The sequence below is a fragment of the Leucoraja erinacea genome, chromosome 9 (genome assembly GCF_028641065.1).
Source record: "Leucoraja erinacea ecotype New England chromosome 9, Leri_hhj_1, whole genome shotgun sequence".
Lineage (NCBI taxonomy): Eukaryota > Metazoa > Chordata > Chondrichthyes > Rajiformes > Rajidae > Leucoraja > Leucoraja erinaceus.
Window position 1 is genome coordinate 57107570 of NC_073385.1, and position 24668 is coordinate 57132237.

At 44.4% G+C, this 24668-nt stretch overlaps 1 protein-coding gene across 2 annotated transcripts in view; it reads right to left on the reverse strand.

Moving 5' to 3' along the window:
• The window catches only part of ltk (leukocyte receptor tyrosine kinase), a 163708-nt gene that overhangs the window by 53305 nt on the left and 85735 nt on the right, over positions 1-24668 (reverse strand). For both annotated transcript variants that reach the window (XM_055640866.1, XM_055640865.1), the window contains 9 exons: positions 23230-23319; positions 20436-20610; positions 19612-19762; positions 17451-17582; positions 16145-16301; positions 13597-13779; positions 11378-11476; positions 9572-9724; positions 2631-2741 (listed from right to left, as the gene is read on the reverse strand). In XM_055640866.1, the coding sequence (XP_055496841.1) occupies positions 2631-2741; positions 9572-9724; positions 11378-11476; positions 13597-13779; positions 16145-16301; positions 17451-17582; positions 19612-19762; positions 20436-20610; positions 23230-23319 (1251 nt within the window). The remainder of the gene's footprint in view (positions 1-2630; positions 2742-9571; positions 9725-11377; positions 11477-13596; positions 13780-16144; positions 16302-17450; positions 17583-19611; positions 19763-20435; positions 20611-23229; positions 23320-24668) is intronic.

The following is a 24668-nucleotide window of genomic DNA, read 5'->3' on the forward strand; positions in this document are numbered from 1 at the left end:
TGATAAGAGATAAAGGGTACAATTAATCCAAAGCTCTGCTTCACAACGATTCTTTACACTGACAGCTATATTCAATGGGATACAAGAGCAAATACTCTGTACTGAATTGAAGATAGACACAAAATGCTGGAGTAACTCAGCGGGACAAGCAGCATCTCTGGAAAGAAGGAATGGGTGACGTTTAGGGTCGAGGCCCTTCTTCAGACTATATTCTCTCCAGAGATGTGGCCTGTCCCGCTGAGTTACTCCAGCATTTTGTGTCTAACGTCCGTGTAAACCAGCATCTGCAGTTCCTTCCTACACATGTACTAAACTGACATTGATACAAACCACAAAATAGAAGAGCAGCGTGTAGCAACAAACAAAACAAGAATATGAAGAATGGAATGCCTGATTCAGCGGTCTTGGTCATATATCTTTGTAGCTATTGTATTAAAGAATGAAAAGATGCCCTGATGTCTCAGTGAGTTTAATCAGAAGGTAAGTGAGCAAATCCCATGTTCTATTATTGTTCTGTGCCTATAGTAATGTGCCATGCATTGCAGGATCAGATATTGAGCTCATGAAGTAAGGGTGTGGAAAATGATGATGTGCCATCTCATGCATCCCTGTGGGGAGAAATAGCACAATAACATTGTACAAGGGAAAGAGATCAGGCTCAGGACCTAGCTGGTGCTCACTGTATAACGGTTAAACAATTGGCCTGCACTTGCTTTTCCTTATATGTAAGCTACAGGCAGTTGTGTATGGACCTTTGACGGCAGTGGAATGACACCCCAATGGGAGGTCAACATGGGCAGGAGAAGGTGGTTGGGGTGCAAATTACTGGGAAAAGGGAAAAATAAACATAAGCTCAGAAACCAAGTGAGAAAGATGACTTCTGTGGAATTAGATATGGGTAAAGATTGGTTAGAAGGTAGAGGAATCAGAAAGGATAATTGAAGGGTCTCAACTCAAAACATCACCTATTCCTTTTCTCCAGAGATGCTGCCTGACCCGCAGAGTTACTCCAGCTTTTTGCGTCTACCTTCAGGATAATTGATGAAGTGCGATTGATAATGTACCCAAGGTTTCATCTTGTTATTGTATTTTTCAAAAACTTAAAAGAATAAAGAGCTTTATCCTAGGTTGCTGATTACACAAGGTTAGCTGAAATAGTAAATTGTGTAATCGGGAGCGGAAAGTTAGCAGTAAGTCGGTGAATACCTGGAATTCTCACTCCCAAAAACAGTCCAAATTTCCCTTAAAACTAGGACTGATAGGTTGATGGTGGAGAAACATTAAGCATTATGGAACCAAAGCTGGAATTAAGATATGGATGAACCATCATCCAATTATTAATGGCAAATCATACTCGAGGGGCTGAACAGATTTCTTCTGTCCCTACATCCTATAACGAATCAAGTACCCTATATTTAAATAAGACATTTAAGACGGAATTTAAACAAAAACCTTCAATGGCAAAGTCAGATTACTACTTTAAAAAAATTCAAACAAGTATAATCAGCAAAGAAAACAAATTGTGAAAGATAAATTTGAAATGACGACAATATGTTCAGTTTTACGTAAAGAGTACAATATGTTTGTAATAATCTGCCAGGCAAGGTAGAATGAGTAGGAACATGATAGTTAATATGCAAGTGGACAGTATGTGAAATACAGGGGACTGGAGAGATAAGTTTGATTGTGCTTTTTTTTGTCATCCTATCTTGGGTCAGCTCCAGAATGTCCATTGGTGCCTGTTCCGCTACAGCACCATATGCGTCTATCATCCTTCTGACCTGCACTGACCCGAGTTCATCAGTGCCTACACTTCAATATGTCAGTGCTCTTCTGGTCCTCCCTTTCGTCTGTAGCTTCCTCTAAAGCTACAATAGCCAAAAGCAATGCATTCCTCCAGTTGTGGCCATTTCCCCACAGGTAGCACATGCCTTAAGTTCTCCTGGAGAACAAGAGACTACGATGCTGGAATCTGGAGCAAAAAAAACAACTGTTGGAGGAACTCAGTGGGTCGAGCAATCTGCGTTCCCCCCAACAGTTTCCCCCTCCTCAACCACAGATGCTGCTAAACCCGCTGAGTTCCTCCAGCCGTTTGTTTTTTGCTCTTTGTTCAACTATTTGGTTATCTCTCCTTAAAACTCCCTTCTTTGTTTCAGCGGTATTTACCCAACACACTCCTATAAAGACTCCTGCGATGTGTCAGTGTGTTTAAGACTGCTGTTTAGGTGTTGTCCTACTTTCTGATATCCCACAAACTTGGAGAAATGCAGCATTGGTTTGCTAAACAGCAGTATTTAGGTAACCAACACTGGTACAGATAAGAATAGCCCAGCCACTCGGCATAACAAGCACAGAATGGTGTTATAGTTAGAACCACATGACACAAATATTTACACAGACACAGCTTGCATTATTGTCTTCCTTCACTAGTTTGTTTCATGTATAGGGGGCATACGAAGGCAGTGAAGCTGTTGCTTAGATGTTTTCGATGAAGTATTAAGAACACACCATGAGGCACTATTGGAAAAAAGCAACTATTGACATTTAAAAAAAGTTCTCCTGAGCTTATAGCTTGTTAAATGTTGGTTGAGAAGGGAGCTGTGTAGTACAAAGTTTAATGAAATTCTTACTGAGAGCAAGTCCAGCACAGGTTAGAACTACTCCAGTAACAATGGTGGACGTAACCACGGCAATTATGAGGGAGGAGGGAAGATGGCCTTCTGGGATGGCACCTCCGGGAACTGTAGACAAAGAAACAAAAATTAATCTAGACTTCAATCACTCACAACTAACATTCCATTCTCAGACAGTTTGAAGTACACCACAACTTCTGCTTGTGATGTTATGCCCCTGTCCCACTTAGGAAACCTGAACGGAAACCTCTGGAGACTTTGCGCCCCACCCAAGGTTTGCGTGCGGTTCCCGGAGGTTTTTGTCAGTCTCCCTACCTGCTTCCACTACCTGCAACCTCCGGCAACCACCTGCAACCTCCGGCAACCACACGGAAACCTTGGGTGGGGCGCAAAGTCTCCAGAGGTTTCCGTTCAGGTTTCCGAAGTGGGACAGGGGCATTATTAAGGGGCATACAGACTGCCAATAAACAATAGGTCAGCAGTGTTAGAAAACCATGACTTGCTCAGAATTGGTCACCTCCATAAAAAAACATGTGACTCAAGGCACTGTTTAAGGCCACAATTTCAGGGAGGTCATCAGGTAAGCCTGGGGTCAGACCAGGGTCAGAATTGGGCAATCATTGGGGAGAACGGCCCAAGGAATGGGGAGCGGGGGTGTTAGGATAAGGATAGAGATCAGCAAGGGGTGGGATTGCTTGCATAGGGTTCGGGGATGAAGTTTAATATTCAATGGGTAGTGGGTGGATAGAGAGGGAAGTGAGTTTGGTAGTTGTGGATGTAGACGTGTTTGACTGATGAGCGGAAGTGGGTGCATGAAAATGTTTGGGAGCCATGAGAGGCAGACCAATTGGGCGAGTGTAGGAGATTGGTGGTTGAGTGCAAATCAGTCTGGAGGCGATGGACTTGCTCCAGTGGAAGCAAGGAGTTTGGGGGTAGGGGGGGGGGGGGGGGGGGGGGAGGGGGGTAGGTTCAGGACCCATAGGATAGTTAACCACCTTAAAGGCATGCATGAGTCAGGTCTCAAGCACTGGTTTCTTTTAAGTCACAAAGATCACCCAGGTATCCACTGCATGAATAGTCCATGAACAGCATATGCAATGAAAAATTAGCCAAGGAGGTCCCAGGGAGGCATTGTATGACCTTGGTGGTAACTGCATGCATGTGGGATCGCCAGTGCATTAATAACATGGATGGCAGAAAGCTTGCAGCAAAATGTACAGGCTCCATGCAATTCAAATAAAGTCCTTATTTTTAAATGTTTTTCATATTTCATTGATTAGATCAATTAGCACTCGAAATAACCTGTTGCACTACAATCCAGTTTCCAGCATATATTGCTTGCAGTTCTGGCAATTTTTTGCTAGGGGTCACCCATGTCCTACCTCATTGCCTATTGTAGCACACACTCAGTAAGGAGGATTCATTATCCAATTCCTAACAAAACTAAATCATTTGTTACAATTAGACAAAAGAGAAATTGAGCCACTCATGATCATTTTTTAAATCGCCTTTTAAATTATGAACAAGATTATGTTAAACCAGGGACCAGAGGAAAAACTAGCTCTAATTTACCAAATGATATAACAAAACCCTTGTTCATAATGTTGACCTTCACCCTACAGTATATTTAATGGTGAAAATACAGAGAGCTTTTCCCATTACAGTGGTGGCAGAGATCATTCTGTGCATTCACAGAGGGACTCATACACATCAAACCATCAACACTCATCTGCTACTCTGGTCAGGGTACTGCACCCATTTCATGGACTATGTCAATTCCTTCCATTACACTGTATGTATAAAAAGTATTGTATCCATTTCAGAGCATCTCTTTCATTCTAATAACCATGCAGAGAACATATTTTCCAGTACACCAAGCATATAGTACAGTTTCGATTACACTGGCTATATTCAACAGGATATTCATAACACTGACCAGACAGAGCACATAACACTTTCATAACACTGGTCATACAAAATATGTCACCCATTAGACTGATCACATGGAGCATGCCATTCCTTTCAGTGTTAATACAGAGCACGCCATTCATAACACTGTCCGTACAGCGCATGTTACAATATCTATTACACTAACCATACAGTGCATGCCATTCATTATTCTGACAATACACAACATGCCACCCATTACACTGACTGTGCACAGCATGCCATCCATTACCTTCAATGACCATGTTAAACCTCCCTCGATCATGCTGACCATACACAGCAGCCCATTGATTTCACTGGTTCTACAGAGGGCCTCCTGCGACTTCAAACACACCCTCTCTTGTGTAGATGGACTGTATTGCTTGTGGAAGTTACAAGTCACTCTCAGCTTCCTTGTCTCAGAATCATCCCAGGATGTTGCCATGACCCTGCCACGCCTCACAGCTTGCTGTTCACCGCCGTGTTAGGGAGGTTAGCCAGAGTAAGATGAGGAAAAACTTGTTCACCCATAGAATTGTGAATCTGTGGCATTCTCTGCCACAGAAGGCAGCGGAGGCCAATTCACTGGATGTATTCAAGAGAGAGTTAGATTTAGCTCTTTGGGCTAACAGAACCAAGAGATATGGGGAGAAAGCAGGAACGGGGGTACTGATTTTGGATGATCAGCCATGAAAGGCAGTGCTGGCTCGAAGGGCCGAATGGCCTACTCCTGCACCTATTTTCTATGTTTCTATTTTTCTAGTAGGACTCAAAGGGAGAAAACTTCATCTTTTGGTCATTCTGGGGAGTTGGTAAAAGGTTCCCTGAGGTGCGGGTGTTCATAGACTAGTCTCATGCCGTTTAGAGTATTACTCCTTTCAGAAAGTTCCCAGGCAACCTGCTGCAATCCTGGTGGTTCTTTGTGGGCTCCCCTGGCACAATGAACATGCAGGCCAGTCTATCAACAGACCCCAGGTTCATCTAAACCCTTGGGAACACTCTCCTAGTTACTGCCATCCCTGCAACATTAATTCTGTAAGTGACAGCTCTCTCCACTTTTTGGTTTATCTTTTGTATGCCCCTTCAAAGGCTAGCTGTCAATGTCACAGGAACTAGTCAAAGTGCTGGAACCTATGAGATCTTATTATAGATAGAAGCAGTAAAGTTGCTGCCTAACAGCGCCAGAGACCCAGGTTCAATCATGACCTCGGGTGCTGTCTGTAAAGGGCCTGTCCCACCAGCAGGCGATTGCATGTGTCTAGCGCGACCAAACGTGGTGGCTTGAGGCGTACGGCCTCGCGGGACCGGTCCCACTTCCAACCGCGGAGGCGTTTGGAGTTGTGCGGGGCTGCAACGGCACGCCGGGCGGTGACATCATCGCGCAACGCCACGCGCTAGGCATACACCGTCAAGACGCTGTGTGTATAGCGTCGAGATGCTGCGTACGCCCGTCGAGGCACTGCGTACAGCCTCAACGCGGCTGCGGGCCAATAAGCCGTCGTCGCACGGAATTTTTGGACAGTGTCAGTTTTTCGGAGCCCCGTGCGAAGTGGAACCGGCCCCGCGAGGCCGTACGGCTCAAGCGACCACGTTAGGTCGCGCTCGCCGCATGCAGTCGCATGCTCATGGGACAGGCCCTTAAGGAGTTTGCGCCCTCTCCCAGTGACCGCCCGCATGGGTTTACTCTGGGTGCTCCAGTTTCCTCCACACTCCAAAGATGCAGATTTGTCCTTAGTGAGTAGGATAGTACTAGTGTACGGGATGATCGCTGGCCAGTACGGACCCGGTGGGATTAAAGGCCTATTTTTCCATGGCTGTATCTCTAAAATAAAAGCCTTAAATTTTTATGTAAATGGGATTAGTACAGATCGTTCAGAGGTCAGCATGGACATGGTGGCCAAAGGGCCCATTTCTGTGCTGCAGCACTATAACTAACTGTGTTCATTGAAACGGGTGTCTGTCATCTCACCGTAACACAGAAGGGTTGAAATGTGAAAGGGCAATAAGTTTGTTGAATTTGTGCCAACTCTAAGAGCAATCCTGCTCATTCCACTCCCTTGCCTTCATCACATAACACTGCAAATTCCTTTGCATACTTATCCAGGTCCGTTTTGAACACTACAAATCAATCTTCCCACAACACAAAAATATTCCTACTTGGAAAAAATATTTCCTCGTGTCACTTTTGGTTCTTTGGCTAATCACTTTCATTCAACATCTATTAGTTCTTGACCCTCTGCCAATGGGAACAGATTCTCTCTATAACAATGTTAATAGCCCTCCCGATATTAAATACCTCTGGCAGAGCCCCTTTTAACTTGCTGTGTTTCAAGGAGAACAACTCCAGCTTCTCCCTTCCATCAACATAATAAAACACCCTAATTCCTGGAATTGCTCTGGTAAATGTTGTTGCATCTTCTCCAGTTGTCTTACATCCTGGATTTGACACAAAGCTCCAGTTGTGGCCAAACTATTTTTTATAAAAGTACACCGTGACTCCATTGCATTCACACTCTGTGCCTCCATTTATTACGCCCCAAATGTTTTAACCACATTTTCTTCCTGCTCAACCATGTGTACACAAACTTCCAGATCTCTTTTTTTTTCCTCAAACCACGTTTTAGAATAGTCCTCCCCAGTTTTTACTGCCTCTTCTCATTTTCCCTGACGCACTGCAAAATGGAACATTTCACTTGGCTCGGCATTAAATTTCCTCTGGCTACCACAATTTGCTCACTCCATCTTCATGAAGTTTATTACGATTCTCATCACAGTTCACTATGCATCCAAGCTTTGCAAATAGGGCCACGTACAGCCAAACGCATAAGTTAAAACACATTTAGCTAAAGAGTGGTTGTGGTGTCGGCCCTGGGGATCTCTGCACGCTTCTCCAGTCAAGAAATGCAACCTTCCATGCCAACACTCTTTCCTCTTACAGTTGTCAATAGTTTACCCACCTCACTACAGCTCCTTTTAGTCTCTGCCCAATTTCCTTGACAAGCCTACTATGAAGCGCATTACCAGTTGCTTTTTGGAAACCATATATTCAACGTAACCGCACTTCTCTCATCATAGCCCTGTCCCCCCGTTCATTCCAAGAGCTCTCCCGAGTTTTAAAAAAATCAAACTCGTGGTAAGCACGGAGAATGAACGTAGCGGGTACGATGGAGCTCGGGGACGTCTCTTAGCGCTAACGGCAGGTACTCGGGAAGACTCGCTAATTGCAGGTAAGCACAGGAAAACTCGTGAAGATTTTTCAACATGATGAAAAATGTCCACGAGAGCCCCGAGTACCGACGAGTGGCATTACCATAAATCTCCGAGTTCGAATCAGGGCAAACTCGGGAGAACTCTTGGAATGAACTCGTACCGTGGGACAGGGGTTTAACTTCAATAACTAAAAAAAAACAACCAAGAACTTTAACAAATTCATGCTGACTCACCCAGTTCAAATTGCACATCTAAGAGAATTGCAAATCTTGTTTTGGTTATTTTTTCTAGAATTTTCTCCACTATTGGACTGTACTTATTAGTTTTAGGGTTACACCCTTTTTTGAACAAGTGGAACATTTACAATCTTTGGTTCATGGTCACCAGCACTGAATCTGTACCTAGGCTTGGAAGATTGTCTGGGCCTCTCCAATTCCACAAGAGATGAAGGAGCAGGAGCAAGAGCAGGGTGGTCACGGTGGCGCAGTGGTAGAGTTGCTGCCTTACAGCGAATGCAGCGCTGGAGATCCTGGTTCGATCCTGACCGGGCGTCTGTACGTTCTCCCCGTGACCTGCGTGGGTTTTCTCCAAGGTCTTCGGTTTTCTCCCCCACTCCAAAGATGTACAGGTTTGTAGGTTAATTGGCTTGGTAAATGTAAAAATTGTCTCTAGTGGGTGTGGGATAGTGTTAATGTGCGGGGATCGCTGGTCGGCACGGACCCGGTGGGCCGAAGGGCCTGTTTCCGGGCTGTATCTCTAAACTAAACTAAACTAAAAGTAGGCCACTCAATCCTCTTCCACCATCCAATAAGACCACAGCTAATCTATGCTGGGTCTCAACTCCTCTTCTGTGCCAGTTCCCAATGGCCCTCATTTCCTAGAGCTTTCAATTATTTATCTATCTCCACCTTCAGTATATCTAATGGTACGGCCTTCACCACCCTCGTGTGCAGAGAATTCCAGGTATTCACTACCTCTTGAGGGAAGAAATGATCATGCATCTGACAGCTCCACGACCTGCTCTTACTTTATAGAAATGTCTTTATCTTTTAGTTTTAGTTTAGAGATACAGCGTGGAAACAGGTCCTTCGGCCCACCGAGCCACTCCGACTAGAGCAATCCCTGCATAATAACACTACCCTCCACACACTTTGGACAATTTTACATTTATACCGTCAATTGTCCTACAAATCTGTAGGTCTTTGGAGTGTGGGAGGAATAGGAGGAAACCCGTGCAGGTCAAGGGGAGAACGTATAAACTCCATACAGAAAAGCACCCATTGTCAGGATCGAACCCGGGTCTCTGGCGCTGTAAGGCAATAGCTCTACAACTGTGCTACTGTGCCGCCCAAAGAGAGTGTTCTTGACTCTCTCACCTCTTTTATTTCATGCAGTGATTTAATATGTACTTGGCTGGACAGGTGCTTTAGCCACTTAATGTTCTACCAATCTTCCTAGTACCTCCCTATATTTTTATTCCACCCAAAACGTATCCCATCCTTCATCATCCCTACTGTATGGCTTATGGAAACATCGGTTATTTTGCTGCACATTAGCTCTTGAGTGGCACATTTCACAGGGAAACTTAGAGCAGATATGGAAAACTTACAATGGAAGATTGTCATTTTTAAGAGAAATTTAAAGGGAGAGTAAGGGTGACACATAATCCTGTTTTAACATGATTAAAATACAATAAAGCCACTTCTAACGCTCGACTTGATTCACAGCAAGTTGAAACAGACATCGAGCATCACATTGATACACTGATCATACATGCAGCATGTTCCGTGATCTGTTCTTACCTGTACAGCTAACGTTATCTTGGGCTAAAACCTTTCCCCCCAGGCACAGACACAGTATCTTCTTGGACTCTTTCTCCCGCCGGCAGTTGTCTGACTCACAATGACTGCAGTTCATATGGATCCGAATTTCTGCCTCTCCGTGACTTTCCATTGCTGCAACCACAGAAGAATAATGTTAATCACAGCTGCTGGCAGGAAATGACATTGAAGGAAGAAGCTCTGTAGATTTCATCCAGTGGTAAAGAATCTCAGATAGAGCAATGGGTTTTGCCAAATACTTGTAGTCAGCTCAGTGACACAGCTGGAAGAACCACTGCTTCACAACACCAGAGACTCTGGTTCAATCCTAACTTCACGTGGAGTTTGTACGTTCTCTCCTGTGACCATGTGGGTTTCCTTCAAGTGCTTTGGTTTCCCCCCACATCTGTCACCGGGAGAATGTGCAAACTCCACACAGACAGCATCTGAGGTTGGGATCGAACCTGGGCCTCTGACGTGGGAGGCAGCAGCTCTAACAGTTGCACCACTGGTGCTCCAGTTTCATCCCACAAAACATAGGTGTGCGGGTTGATAGTTTCATAGGCAACTGTAAATTACACCTTGTTGGTTGGAGGCTCATGCTGGAGTAAATGGACACGAGAGACAGAATAGGATAGACCACAAATAAGTGGGATTGAATGGATTGGTCTCAGACCAGCATAGACTTGACGGACCAAAAAGTGGTAAGTAAATATGAAATAATTTGCTATCTCCCTTTTAGAGCAGAAAGCTATGCACGTTTTCTTTTAACATAATGTGAATTATGGTTCTATGATTCTACCATAGTCATTTTTCATGCAAACTGGAAATCACTCACCTGGGAGGTCCAAGAAAGAAAATATCCTTAAAATTAGAAGCATTCTATTTAGGTGAAGAGTTTGGTAATGTACAAATCTGTACATTAAAATTAATTTTAAATCAGTGATCAAGACCTTTGATGTAAAGAAGTTGGCAGGTCAGGACAGTTATATCAATGATGCACCATTAACTCATCAGACAGCAACTCAGGCTGAAAGCAGTGGGTATCCCAGCCCTGTTCCTCGGGAATTCAACCATTGTGCTTGGACTTTTCCCTGGTCACTGGAAACAGATTTGTGATCATTTCTCAAGTCGAACCTTTGCACACAGGTGCTGAGCCAAAGCAAAAAAAGTTGGAACTATTTTTTAAGGAGCGTCAGAGTTTATTGAAAGGTAAGCCCTTCACGTCAATAGGGAAACAAAACACAGATCAGCAACTTGACCTTTCAATTTACTCTTTACTCTTCAGCGCGTTGTCCACAGAGCGCAGAAGATCATTGGGACACCGCTACCAGCCTTGGAGGGCATCTACCACACACGGTGCCTCAGGAAGGCCGTCAGCATCCATAAAGACTCCTCACACCCTTGTAGTGGACTGTTTGAACTACTTCCCTCCGGCAAACGTTACAAGGCCTTCTACGCCCGAACCTCCAGACTCAGGAACAGCTTCATTCCCAGAGCTATAGCGGCTCTGAACCGGCCCTGCTGAGTGCCCCCCATCCCCCCTGGACTGTCTCCCTCGGATGGTCACGTCACACAGGCACATCTGCACTTTAGTCTTTTTGAACTTTTTTGACTATTTTACTGTTCTTTTACAAATCATGTTCTCGGGGTATCTAAATCTAAATTTTATTCGTTATTTATGTTATGACATCGGATGGAAGCTGCAAACCAAATCTCGTTGCTCTTATGTGCAATGACAATAAAATATATTATTATTATTATTATTATTATTATTATTATTATTACCTGCTAATGGGTAGAGGTAAATCTCTCCAGCTTGGTTAACAAATGAAATTCCGTCTTGGCCGTCGGCAGTAATATGATCAGTTTTTGATGCATCCCCACCTGAAAGAGAGCACAGGAATCGAGAGCTTCAGGCTTGCTGTTTACACCCCTGTGTAGCCACACTAAATTAATAAGGACCGTTCATTGGGTTTTAGGCTGTGTGGCAATTCACATCTCCAGGTTAGAATATTGTGGGTCAGGCCTCACATTCAGAGATTTGAACATAATCTAGCTTCAGGGAATGTCACATTGTTGGAGGTCCCATCAGTTAAAGAAACATTACATTGAATTTTGAAGGAAAATAATTAAGTTCCCTCTGATAGACACAAAATGCTGGAGTAATCCAACGGGACAGGCAGCATCTTTGGATAGAAGAAATGGCTGACGTTTCTAGGTCGAGACCCTTCTTCAGACTTTGAAGAAGTCACCCATTCTTTCTCTCCAGAGATGCTGCCTGTCATGCTAAGTTACTCCAGGCATCTGCAGTTCCTTCCTACACAAGTTCCCTCTGATGCCTTGCTCAATATATTCTCTCAATCAACATCACTTAATCATGAGACCAGTGATTATCTCAGTGGCGTTTCTGGAAATCGCAGGGACCCTTTAATTCCACCACAACACTGATCGTGCTTCAAAACTATTGAGATTATTTGACTGCACACAGCACGTAAAGGATATTTTGTGTTAACGAGGTTGTATGTGGTTGATTTTGCCGATTTATCATTTTCAGATTTTACTGAAGTTACCTAGTGCGTGTAAACGACACAGATGAAGGGTCAGATCCAGCAAAGCACAGAATTACTTGCAGGCAGACACACAGGGGATCTTCGACAACAACACTAAACCAGGAGGCCAGTTATGCAAGTTTCCTCACAGCTGGAGATCCATTCACAGCCTGCATCGGAGCAGCTGCTCAGAAGCAGAGACAGGAACTGGGCAAAGAAGTGCAGCGTCCCATCATTTATTTATCGTAATGAGGGAGAAGGGTTCAATTATCTCAGCTGGAAGCAAGGAAGTCATTTGAATGGAAACATCCTTGAATTTTATGCTTGGTTATAACATTACTTACTAAACTTATCTTATTGCCTAGTTGTTTATAGCAAACAGTCAGATTTTTTTCTAAGGACAGCAAATTTCACCACAACTTATTCTATTTTGAGGTTCAGTGAAGTAGGCTGGTTTATGAAACCATGTTGTATGTAAGGAAGTTAATTGGATCTTAACTGAACTTGATATCCAAACACTGCTTCTGAAACCAAGATAAATGTAGATTCTTCCACATATTACTGGCACTGTGGCAACTGGTAACTGGGAAGAGGGAACTGGGAAAGCCAGTACAAAGTCAACCATGGCAACTGTAAAGAAATCATTGATACATCTCAGCAGGTAAACAAGTGAAATTTCATAAGATCATAAGTGATAGGAGAAGATTTAGGCCATTCGGCCCATCAAGTCTACTCTGCCATTTAATTATGGCTGATCTATCTCTCCCACCTAACCCCATTCTCCTGCCTTCTCCCTATAACCTCTCACACCTGAAATTAGAAAGACTGAAAAGAAAGAGAGATGGAAAATATGACTTAATCCTAAATCTAAATCCTAAAGGGCCTGTCCCACTAGCATGCGACTCCATGCGGCAAGAGCGACCTAACGTGGTCGCTTGAGCCGTACGGCCTCGCGGGGCTGGTCCCACTTTGATCGCCGGAGCCGTATGGAGTTGTGTGGAGCTGGTCCCGACATTGCGCCGGGCTCCGAAGAACTGGCACTGTCCAAAAATTCCGCGCGGCAACGACCTGGTGGCCCGCAGCCGCATTAAGGCCGTATGAACCGCCTCGACGTACGCAGCGCCTTGTACACCGTACACAGCGTCTTGACAGCGTACGCATAGCGTGAACTTCCCGCGGACTTCGCTCGAACTTCACGTCAACTCGTGCGGGATCACTCGACCTCCGCCCAGTCCCCGCTTCCGGTTTGGTCGCACTCGCCGCATGCAGTCGCATGCTGGTGGGACAGGCCCTGTATGGGGATCACTCGACCTCCGCACGACCCCCGCGCGGCCCCCGCTTCCGGTTTGGTCACGCTTGCCACACATGCAGTCGCATGCTCATGGGGCAGGTCCTTTAATCCCTAATGCAACTCCAGCACCTTAAAGATTCATGACTGTGGTTGATAGGACTCACCAGTGTATCCACCTCCACCTCCTCCGGATGTACAGGCACCACCACCTCCTCCATATCCACCGTGCGTTGCCCACCCTAGCTTGTCCAGTGCCCTGGGGCATGCACTACCCCCGCTGGCACCTTCCATGAGAGATTTCCCTGCCCAGGGAAACTTTGTGATATCATTCCAACCTCCACCTCCACCTGCAGGACAGAAGGTCAAAGCAAAGACGTTATTATCGGGGGGGGGGGAGCAGTACACCCTTTCATGCTGATCCACTGGATAATTATTGTCTTATTTATCTAACTCTTACATTTATTGTATCCTGATGTCATAAGTGATGGGAGCAGAATTAGGCCATTCGGCCCATCAAGCCTGCCCATTCAATCATGGCCGATCTATCTCTCCCTCCTAACTCCATCCCCTTGCCTTCTCTCCATAACCCCTAACACTCGTACTAATCAAGAATTTATCTATCTCTGCCTTAAAAATATCCACTGATATGTGACTTGGATACTAGCCATTGACAATGTCCTTGATCTACCCGGACCTGGAGCCCACAACCTGGCTAGCTTGGAGTGGTGTTCATTCTATGGCGCTAGTAGTATGTGATGCCATGTCCAAGATCAAGCATTACTCAGACCTGTGGCTCTCAGAATCATAATACATATATAGCTGCAAACTGGCCATTCGGCCCAACTGATCTATGCTGGATCAGGAAAAAAACTGAAAACACTGAAATAACCCACCAAGTCAGGCAGCATAGGGGGAAAGAGAAATCGCCAACTATTTGGATCTGTGATTTTAAGTAAAACAGGCTTTCCATCTAAGATGGTGTCATCTGCTAACATCACAATGTGTTAAACGTAAGCAGGCTGTCTTACGAAAAACAATTAGATGTTTGGGAAAATGCTTGGACTCAATTAGAAGAGCCCAGTAAATTGTGGGACCACTAGTCGCACAGATAAGAAAGACTTTCGAAACTAGTTTGCTGCTTGATTTAATAAATGACCCTTGTATTTTAATTAAGAAGAACAGCTAGTTCTTAAAATATAATATAGTTCCTTATGCTTTACGTATGCAGAATGCACGCTTTGACCGAACTGATCTGAACGGAGAGAGAGGAGAACTTCATCTTTGGGGAGAGAGAGAGACAGAGAGACAGGGAGACACTTCACCTTGGATCGTAATGCCTGCCTGTGCCAGGACTGTTGAGTTCTGCAGACCAGCCTCTGATGTGCAGTAGGGCGATTTGTTGTTGTATTAATGATTTTCCCGTATTTTGCATTAATAGTTTGGTTTTGTGTGTAGAGATACAGCATGGAGACTGGACCTTTGATCCACCGAGTCCATGCTGATCATCGATAACCCATTAACACAAGTTCTATGTTATCCCAATTTCTCAACCGGTCTCTACACATGAGGAGCAATTTACAGAAGCCAATTAACCTGCAAACACACTCCTCTTTGCGATGAGGGAGGAAAGCAGAGCACCCGATGGAAACCTACGCAGTCACAGGGAGAACATGCAAACTCCACACACAGCACTCGAGGTCTGGATCTGGCATTGTGAGGTAGCAACTCTATCAACTGTGCTACTGTGCCGCCCCAATAAAGATAGTCGTTTGGAACCCAAAATGTTCTTTCTCCATTCATTGATCCAAATCTTTGAAACCTGCTTCTATTTTGTAACAGTGACCCAACTGTTCTACGAAGACAATTGGGTCATTGTTTCTCGTTTCAAAGATGCTGCGTGACCTGATGAATGTTCCTACAAAGCATTTTCTGCATTTGTTTCCGTTTTGTAGCATCTGCAACTTGCTTTTGATTTCCATGCCTACATTTGTGTTCATGTTCCTGGAGAGACTATGCACACCCCATTTCATCTCACCCTGTCTAAAAACATCTTCTTCACTATTTCATATGCACATCAAGCTGTGCTTAAAAAGCATCAATGTCATTCCCCTTACCTACTCTGTGATAGCTAATTTTATATTGTAATCCCTCCCTGGGGAAAGGATTTTCTATTGAATTGTACCCAGCAGTAGTGTACCCCAGTGACAGACCCATGCCCATCAGTACACAACCTCAGTGTTATACAGTGACAGAATTGCCCATACCAGTATTGTACCCTGGTGTTATACAGTGAGAGACGTGTCCCCACCATTACTGTACCCCCAATATTATACAGTGGCAGACCTGTCCCCATCTTTACACAAAAAACGTCAGTGTTCCAGTTTTGAAATTGTTACTTTCATGGACTTGTTACTTTCACCTTGCCGCTGCAGATCAGACAGGCCCCTTCACTGTCCATCATTATCTGTGATATTTTCAATGCTGCTGCTCACATGTCAACATCCAAACACTGTTTGAACCCGAGAGTAACCAACAAGACCCAATTAGTCACTACGAGGCAGCAAAGTCTGACATTCCACACAGTACCGCTTTAGAAAACCATGCCATAAAACCTGCAGCACAGATTCCTTGAACAAGAGACCAGTTATAGTAACAGTGTTGTCTCTCATGATGCACTGTTGACAACTCTCGGCCTGTGCTGAAGCCTCTTACCTGCGGCCCCTACTTGCCCATTGAACCCAGGCACTGATGTATCGTTTTCATATTGTTCCAACACAAGGTCATCCATCAAGGCATCCGGGTCCTCCAAGTACGCCTTCCCTCCCCCTCCTGCAGCAATGAGCAATGGCACTTGAATACCATCTACCACCTGAAGAGATAAACAGAATCCGGCCATATAACCCGACTTTGAAAAAAATGTTCCGATACTTGGCTTAATGTCAAAACTGATTAACCTTTTCATCTTGCTGCTACATTACAGTCCAAGATCGGACTTTTCAGAGATTTGGAAGTTGCAAGAAGGCGCTGTTACATGGTGATGCTCGGCATGCTGCTCCAGAAGAGCTCCCACTGTACACATGTATGGGTATAGATAGCATGTAGAACAAACATCTCTCTGTCTCTTTGTACACATGACAATAAAAAAGTGTTTCACTGTCAGACCTGCTTCTCTTTTGGCCAAGGACATTCCCCAACAATGTCAGATTAATGATAACACAGAGCTGTATTGAAATAAAGGAAGACAGCAAGCAAGAGTATTGAGAAAAGCAGGTTAAATTATGATGGTTGTGGTTTGAGGAACCCAGCTGGTGCAAATTGCTGTTACATTTATAGTTCAACAGAAGTATTGACACATTAGAAGTATTTTATCGTGCAAAGTGCCTACTGGGATCTAATGATACAATGTGAAAATATCTTTCCTACTTTCACGTGGTCAAGTGAAAAACAGCAATGGAAGATGCAATCAAATCAGCTGAAGAAGGGTCACCGAAAGATCAACAAAGATGAGAGTTCATAAGTGATAGGAGCAGGTTTAGGCCATTTGGCCCATCAAGTCCACTGTCATTCAATCATGAGTGATCTATCTCTCCTCCTAACCTGTACTAATCAAGAATCTATCTATCTCTGCCTTAAAAATATCCAGTGACTTGGCCTCCACAACAGTCTGTGGCAATGAATTCCACAGATTCACCACCCTTTGACTAAATAAATTCCTCCTCATCTCCTTCCTAAAGGAACGTCCTTTATATCTGAGGCTATGACCTTTGGTCCTAGATTTATGAACTTATGAAGATGATAGTTCCAAGCATTACATAACTTCCCACTCATATATTCAGAAGGAGACCATGAGGTTTAACACTCCCTGTCTGATATACCCAATCGAAAGGGCAAAAGGCATCAGTGCATCTTTCACTCTCTTATAATGTGGAACCATTTTGTGGTAATTATGAACCCTCGCTTAAATAACTTCATGTGTGTGCAAAACATCCAGTTGTCTATTTCAAGAGAGTTTGCATACCTTGAAAATGTGCGTTGCTCCACCACCTCCACCTCCACCTCCTGCCCACTCTAACATGGCTTTATTATTGTTGTAGTCATCTTCAATGATGGATGATTCTCCCAAGCAGATCTTCTGAGTCATGGTGTCTTTCTAAAGAGAGAAGCAGAGATGGTGTTAACTTCCCCATCTTGCTGGGACATGCTCAGGCATTATACTGACTGTAGCTTGTTCATCTAAATCATACACTCAAGTGGAACCGGCAAGAGTATGAGGGAACAAAAAGCAAAGGAGAAGCTGATAGATTACATAATAACTGAAGAACGGGACTGAGCCTTTTAACCCATGTTCTACCATTCACTGAAGTCAGTGCTGATCTCTTATCTAGCACGGTGGTGCAGCAGTAAAGTTGCTGCCTTACAGCGCCAGAGACTCGGGTTCAATCCTGACTAGGGGTGCTTGTCTGTACAGAGTTTGTACATAGAAACATAGAAAATAGGTGCAGGAGTAGGTCATTCGGCCCTTCGAGCCTGCACCGCCATTCAATATGATCATGGCTGATCACCCAACTCAGTATCCCATCCCTGCCTTCTCTCCATACCCCCTGATCCCTTTAGCCACAAGGGCCACATCTAACTCCCTCTTAAATATAGCCAATGAACTGGCCTCAACTACCTTCTGTGGCAGAGAATCCCACAGATTCACCACTCTCTGTGTAAAAAATTATTTTCTCATCTCGGTCCTAAAAGACTTCCTTCTTTTCCTTAAACTGTGACCCCTTGTTCTGGACTTCCCCAACATCGGGAATAATCTTCCTGCATCTAGCCTGTCCAACCCCTTAAGAATTTTGTAAGTTTCTATAAGATCCCACCTCAATCTTCTAAATTCTAGCGAGTACAAGCCGAGTCTATCCAGTCTTTCTTCATATGAAAGTCCTGCCATCCCACGTTCTCCCCGTGACCTGTGTGGGTTTTCTTCAGGAGCTCCGGTTTCCTCCCACATTCCAAAGAAGTACAGGTTACTAGGTTAATTGGTTTGTTATAATTGTAAATTGCCCCTAGTGTGAGTAGGATAGTATGTTCGTGTACGAGGATCGCTGGTCGGCATGGACTCGGTGGGCTCTCAAAAAAAACTAAACCAAAGCTCTCTACACACAGCTTTTCTCTTGTTTCTCTTATACTACTTATTATCAAAAATATATCAACCTCAGACCAAAGAATAACTCACGGAGCATCAATTGCACTGACGTGAGAATTTTATACCATTTTCTGAGGATGGAAACATTTTCCTAACTTCACGTGGAATGAAGTTATTAAACAATTTCAGACCTTGCTGTTTCTGCAGTAGTTCCGTTGCAAGGTCATCCATTTGTTATTTTGACTTGGTTTTACTCTCTCCACAGGCATTGTCTGATGTGGTGGATATTTCCAGTACACAATGCAATGAATCTGTGGAATTCATTGCCACAGACTCCTATGGATGCCAAGTCATGGGCTATTTTTAAGGTGGAGATTGACTGATACTTGAATGGTATGGGTGTCAAGGGTTATGCGGAGAAGGCAGGAGAATGGGATTGAGAGGCAAAGATAGGTCAGCCATGATGGGCCAACCTATGACAAACTTATGAGCTTATTTTCCTTTTGGTTTCAGATTTCAGTGGCCACGCTGACCAACATTTCAAAGCTATTACAGCCCTTTTCCATCTTAATGCCTTCAATAGTCTGTTAACCAGGCAGCTCTGTGAACATTTGGATTACCTGGTTAAACCCGGCTTCAAGCCATCAGAGATATTCCCGATGTCCAACTAAACCCCCTCCCCCCCCTTCTTTGCAACCACTCCCTCCCAGCTCCAGCAACCTGGGTTCAATCCCAACCTCATGCTGCTGCAACCTGCCCCTAGTGTGCAGGTGAATCTGGGGACGTTGATGGGCACATGAAAGATTGTCAACAGTTCCTCCAGCTTCTCTGCTTTTGCTCCAGATTCCACTGTGCGCGTTTTTTTCTGTTTTCCATGGATTGTATTGAAAGTTGGTGCAAGGTTACAGTGGCCTGATGGTACTTTAGTGGTGCAGATGAAGCCAGGTGCCCATATCATGGCAGCTGGGTTCATTGCGTCTGTGAGCCAAGCCATTTGCTTGCAACGTCTCTCTGATACACAGGACGGAGAAGCCAATCCACTTACCCCTGGGCACGCATCTTCTCCTTGCTGACCGACCAAGATGTAAAGAAAATCGTCCTTCTTCAGGTGAAAGATGGCGGAGATGAAGATTCCATGGGACCTCTTGTTGCTGTTCCGGGCTCCTTTGCCTCCAGCTGCCCCGTAAGCGGACACTCTGCGGAAGAGGGATTGGAGAACTGGGATCAAGGATGGGACTAACAGTCAAGGGATGCCGGGATAAGTATTCGGGATGAATATTGAGGGAGAGTTGGGATCAGGAGACTGTGATGAACAGTGAGGAGCTACTGAGGTCCAGGTCCGGGACTAATAGTGAGGGATTGATGGGATCAGGGGGGAAGGGACAAAGAGTGAAGTGCTACTGAAATCCAATTAGATTTTGATACGGAAGTAAACAGAGAAATGTGTAAGAAGGAACTGCAGATGCTGGTTTAAACTGAAGACAGACACAAAATTCTGGGGTAACTCAGCCGGACAGGCAGCCTCTCTGGAGAGAAGGAATGGGTGAAGTTTCGGGTCGGGACCCTTCTTCAGATCTGGTCCAGGTCTGAAGAAGGGTCTTGACCTGGAATGTCACCCATTCCTTCTCTCCAGAGATGCTGCCTGTCCCGCTGAGTTACTCCAGCATTTTGTGTCTATGAACAGAGAAAGGTATTCGCTGGGATGAATACAAGGACTAAACAATGAAGAATCTACTGGAGTTAGGATTCACTCACATCAGCGGTCACAGGCTTGGAGGTCTCCCTGCTCCTTGCCCCAGATCAGTTTAGCCTGATTCTCATTCAGTAACCCCACATCCCATTGCTGACATTAACAATGGTTTTGCTTACACATATTTGTTAGTTGCTGGGACCTGCCAGACCTGGATGCCCTTGAGAGGTCCTTCAGGTTCTATATTCACGGAAACGTTGGTATGGCGGTAGGCGTTGGTGCACTGCACCTGGGTGGGGCCGTTAGGGCCACTTGCACCACACGACGTAAACAGCCAAGCCAAGTCAGAGTAGTCTGCAACGGAAAGAAGAGGGTTTTTAATGTGGCTGTAAAACTGCAGCATTGTAGATTGACACAAAATGCTGGAGTAACTCAGCGGGACAGGCAGCATCTCTGGAGAAAGGGAATAGGTGACATTTTGGGTCTCGACCCTTCTTCAGACCGATCTTCAGGCAGAAAGGTCTCGACCCGAAACGTCACCCATTCTTTCTCTCCAGAGATGCTGCCTGTCCCACTGAGTTACTCCAGCATTTTGTGTCAATCTGAAATTTAAACCAACATCTGCAGTTCTTTCCTACACTAAGGATTAAATTGTTCTGGTTCATACCCAATGCATACGACAAATAAACGCTCTCTCTTTCTCACGCTCTCTCAGTATTTTTCTCACAGCCATCGGTAACCTTATGCTTTTCCAGTCTGACAAAGCAAATGCAACACAAAAAACAATGTTTGAAGAAGGGTCTCGACATGAAATGTCATCCATTCCTTCTCTCCAAAGATGCTGCCTGACCCGCTGAGTTACTCCAGCGTTTTGCGTCTGCCTACAAAAAATAAAATGCTGGAGGAAGTCAGTGGGTCAGGCAGCATCTGTGGAGGGGATGGGCAGACGATGTTTCAGGTCGGGACCCCACTTCGATATATTTTGCTCAAGCTTCCAGCATCTGCAGTCTCTTGTGTCTTCAAAGCAAATGCAACCCAGACCGTTTGTGAAATTCAATCAACGAGCAGTGTTGGATCTAGAGTCATACAGCATGGAACCCAGGCTCTTCGCCCCAAATTGCCCATGCCAACCAAGATGCCCCATCTGCCCTCCTGCCTATGTCCCATGTCCCACCTGCCCACGTTTAGCCCATATCCCTCTAAAGCTTTCTTGACTACATACCTGTCCAATGTATCTTAAATGTTGTCATAGTAACTGCCTCAACTATTGCCAGCTTGTTTTATACACCCACCACACTGTGTGGAAATTTGCCCCTCAGATCTTTCACCTCTCACCATAAACATATGGTTCTTGATTCCCCTTCTCCAAGTAAAAGACTGTGCAGCTACAATATTTATTCCCCTCATGCTCCTACACTCCAAGGAATAAAGCCCTAACCTACAACTTCTCCTTATAGCTGAGCCTCTCATATCCTGACAACGTGCACTCTTTCCAGCTTAACAACATCTTTGCTATATATCCTTACAATCCATCAGTCTCACTATTCTTCACCCTCCTCATGGTGTCTACCAACTGCCCTAATTGGGAAAATTCTCTGCTCTCAGCTTTATTCACCCCCATCCCATACTTTGGTACCCACTTGCAGGAGAGGTCACTTCAAGACACTACGCATTAGAATGTCAACTCATGTAACCATGTATTTGGAGCATTGTGAGCAAAGCTGGGCACCATATCTGAGGAACGATGTGCTGGCACTGGAGAGGGTCCACAGGAGATTTACAAGAATGATTCCAGGAATGCGTGGGTTAACGTATCCGAACCTTTACATATACCACATTTCATATGAATCATCTGTAGTCACATTCAGATGGAAATTTCTAACAAAGATTTCCCTTGCAGATACAAACAGGAAATATAGAGTAACACTCCATATTTATGCACCACATTTCCAATGCACTAGATGTTCCCAAAGCATTGCACAGGACTGTACTTAGATTTTAAAAAGAGATGCACGGTGAATGAAGTCAATATTAGAACAGATTAAACAAAAACAGAAACAAAAAATGTTGGAGATATTCAGCATGCCAAACAGCAGTTGTGGGGGAAGAAAGGGTAGTTGGTGGTTTGGGGAGGGTTTAAGGGCCTGTTCCACTTGGGCGTCATTTGCGCGTAATTTACGCGACATCATTTACGCGTCATGTCGTGTGCGCATGGTGCGTATTACGTGCGCTTGGTACGTGGTGACGTAGATAGTGACCCCAGGATTTTGGAATGTTCAAAATCTATGCGCGCCATCTGCGTGATGTGCAAATGATGCCCAAGTGGGACAGGCCCTTTAGTGACAGGTTACTTAAAATTGGAGAATTCAAAGGTCATACAGTTGAGTTGTAAGCTACCCGTGGAATATGAGGTGGTGTTCCTCCAGTTTGCATGTGGCCTCACTCTGACAATGGAGGAAGCCCAGGACATGAAGAAATTGGGAATGGGAAGGGGAATTAAAGTGGTTATCAACCAGGAGATCCGAGTGCAAGTGTTCAGTGAAGTGTTATGATACAGAGAGCAAGGTTTAGTGCGAACGTAAATGTTAATTTGATGAACCAGGTAATAATGACATAGGCATCCCATGTGGACCTGGTACGTTTTCTACGCAGCGTGTATTACAGATAACGCAAGGGTTACAGATGTGTGGCACACATAATGGTCTGGAATTTGTGCAATGAATAAGTGTTCAAATAACGTCCAGCATCACTAATGTGATAACTGGCCAGCAACTCCCGGTGCAAACTGCCAGCCACTGCAAAACTCTCCCGCTCCGTCATCAAGTTCACGAGAAAAGGCATCTTACTGTCAAACCCCTCTAATGTTCACAAGCTTGCTACTTATGTAGGTTAATCACCAGTGAGATTCACCGCAGGAAGCTGCAGTGATTAGTATAAATGCTTTGCATTGCATTTTTTTTCCAATGTCATTACCTGATGGAACAGCCTCTGGCACTGGGAAGAGAAATGGCAGATCTTCAAGATGGTGCATTGCTTCACCCTCCACTGTCATTGATTCTATCTCTGTGGAGGCAACAAAGCTCGATTTAGACAGAATAAGAGGGCAGTTTAAAGAACCGACTCACAGCTGCCACAAGTTGGTAATGCATGGAGCTGACAACTACAGCTAAATATGTTGAACCTCTTTCACTCTGAAAGTGTATCGCCCATGAGATAAACACACAGAGCAAAATAGCAGGGCACACAGCCCCTTAAACCCATTCTATCTCTCAGATTCAATTAAATCATAGCTGTTCTAAGCCTAACTTCAGATTATTAAACTAATTCCATTGATGTGGCTTCACGAAGAACTGAGAACAGTAAATGAGAGTTACTTTAATATTACAGGTAGTGGGTATGGTACCAATAGTTTGGAATGGCATGCGGCTGCATGTACTTTGTTGCTGGTTGCAATGTCTTGATGCTGTTGTTCTTGCAATGAATTTACAACTAAGTAATTAGGTTTGACCTAAACACCACTTACACTGGTAATTGTTTCTCATCTCATGCCTCTTCTCACCTTTGTTTCTATGTTCATAAGTCATGGGAACAGAATTAGACCATTCAGCTCATCAAGCCCACTCTGCCATTCAACAATGGCTGATCTCGCAACCCCATTCTCCTGCCTTCTCCCCATAACCTTTGACACCCTTATTCATCAAGAATCTGTCAATCTCCGCTTTAGAATTACCCAATGATTGGACACCACAGCTGTCTGTGGCAATAAATTCCCCAGATAAACCATATTCTGACTAAAGAAATTCCTCCTCATCTCCTTTCAAAAGATACGTCCTTTTATTCTGAGGCTGTGCCCTCTCCCACTAGTGGAAACATCCTCTCCTCATCCACTCGAACCAGGCCTTTACAAATCTCTTCAGCACAGATATCTAATTCCTCCTCATAATATCTCTCTGGTTCCTCCTTAAAGACTTCTTTGCTGTTCACTTCATGCGACGGCATGCTCCTTGTCTTGAATATGTGACATGGTTGGGGATACTCACATACATGTGATCCCTTGGTCTCTTGATCTCAACAAGTACTAATACTTTCTCTCTGTCTACTTCATTGAACTCTTTCAGAATCTTAAAGACCTCTAATTGGGTGACATCATAAATGTGTATCAGTTAACTTTGGCTGTAGGCACTTACAGAAGGGTTTTCAATACCTTTGAGGGATATGATTGAAGAAAGACGTAACTTAATACCAATGGCATCTTGCCATTTTGCATCAAATTTAATATTGTGAAACCTCTCTACAATTAATTCAGAGGATATTCAAATCAAATTGATTAGTCATGTAAGAAAATCGAAAAGCTTGTTTAATGTGCCAGGTACCCAAAAAGTATCCAGTGTATGCAAAAGGACAAAAAAGTT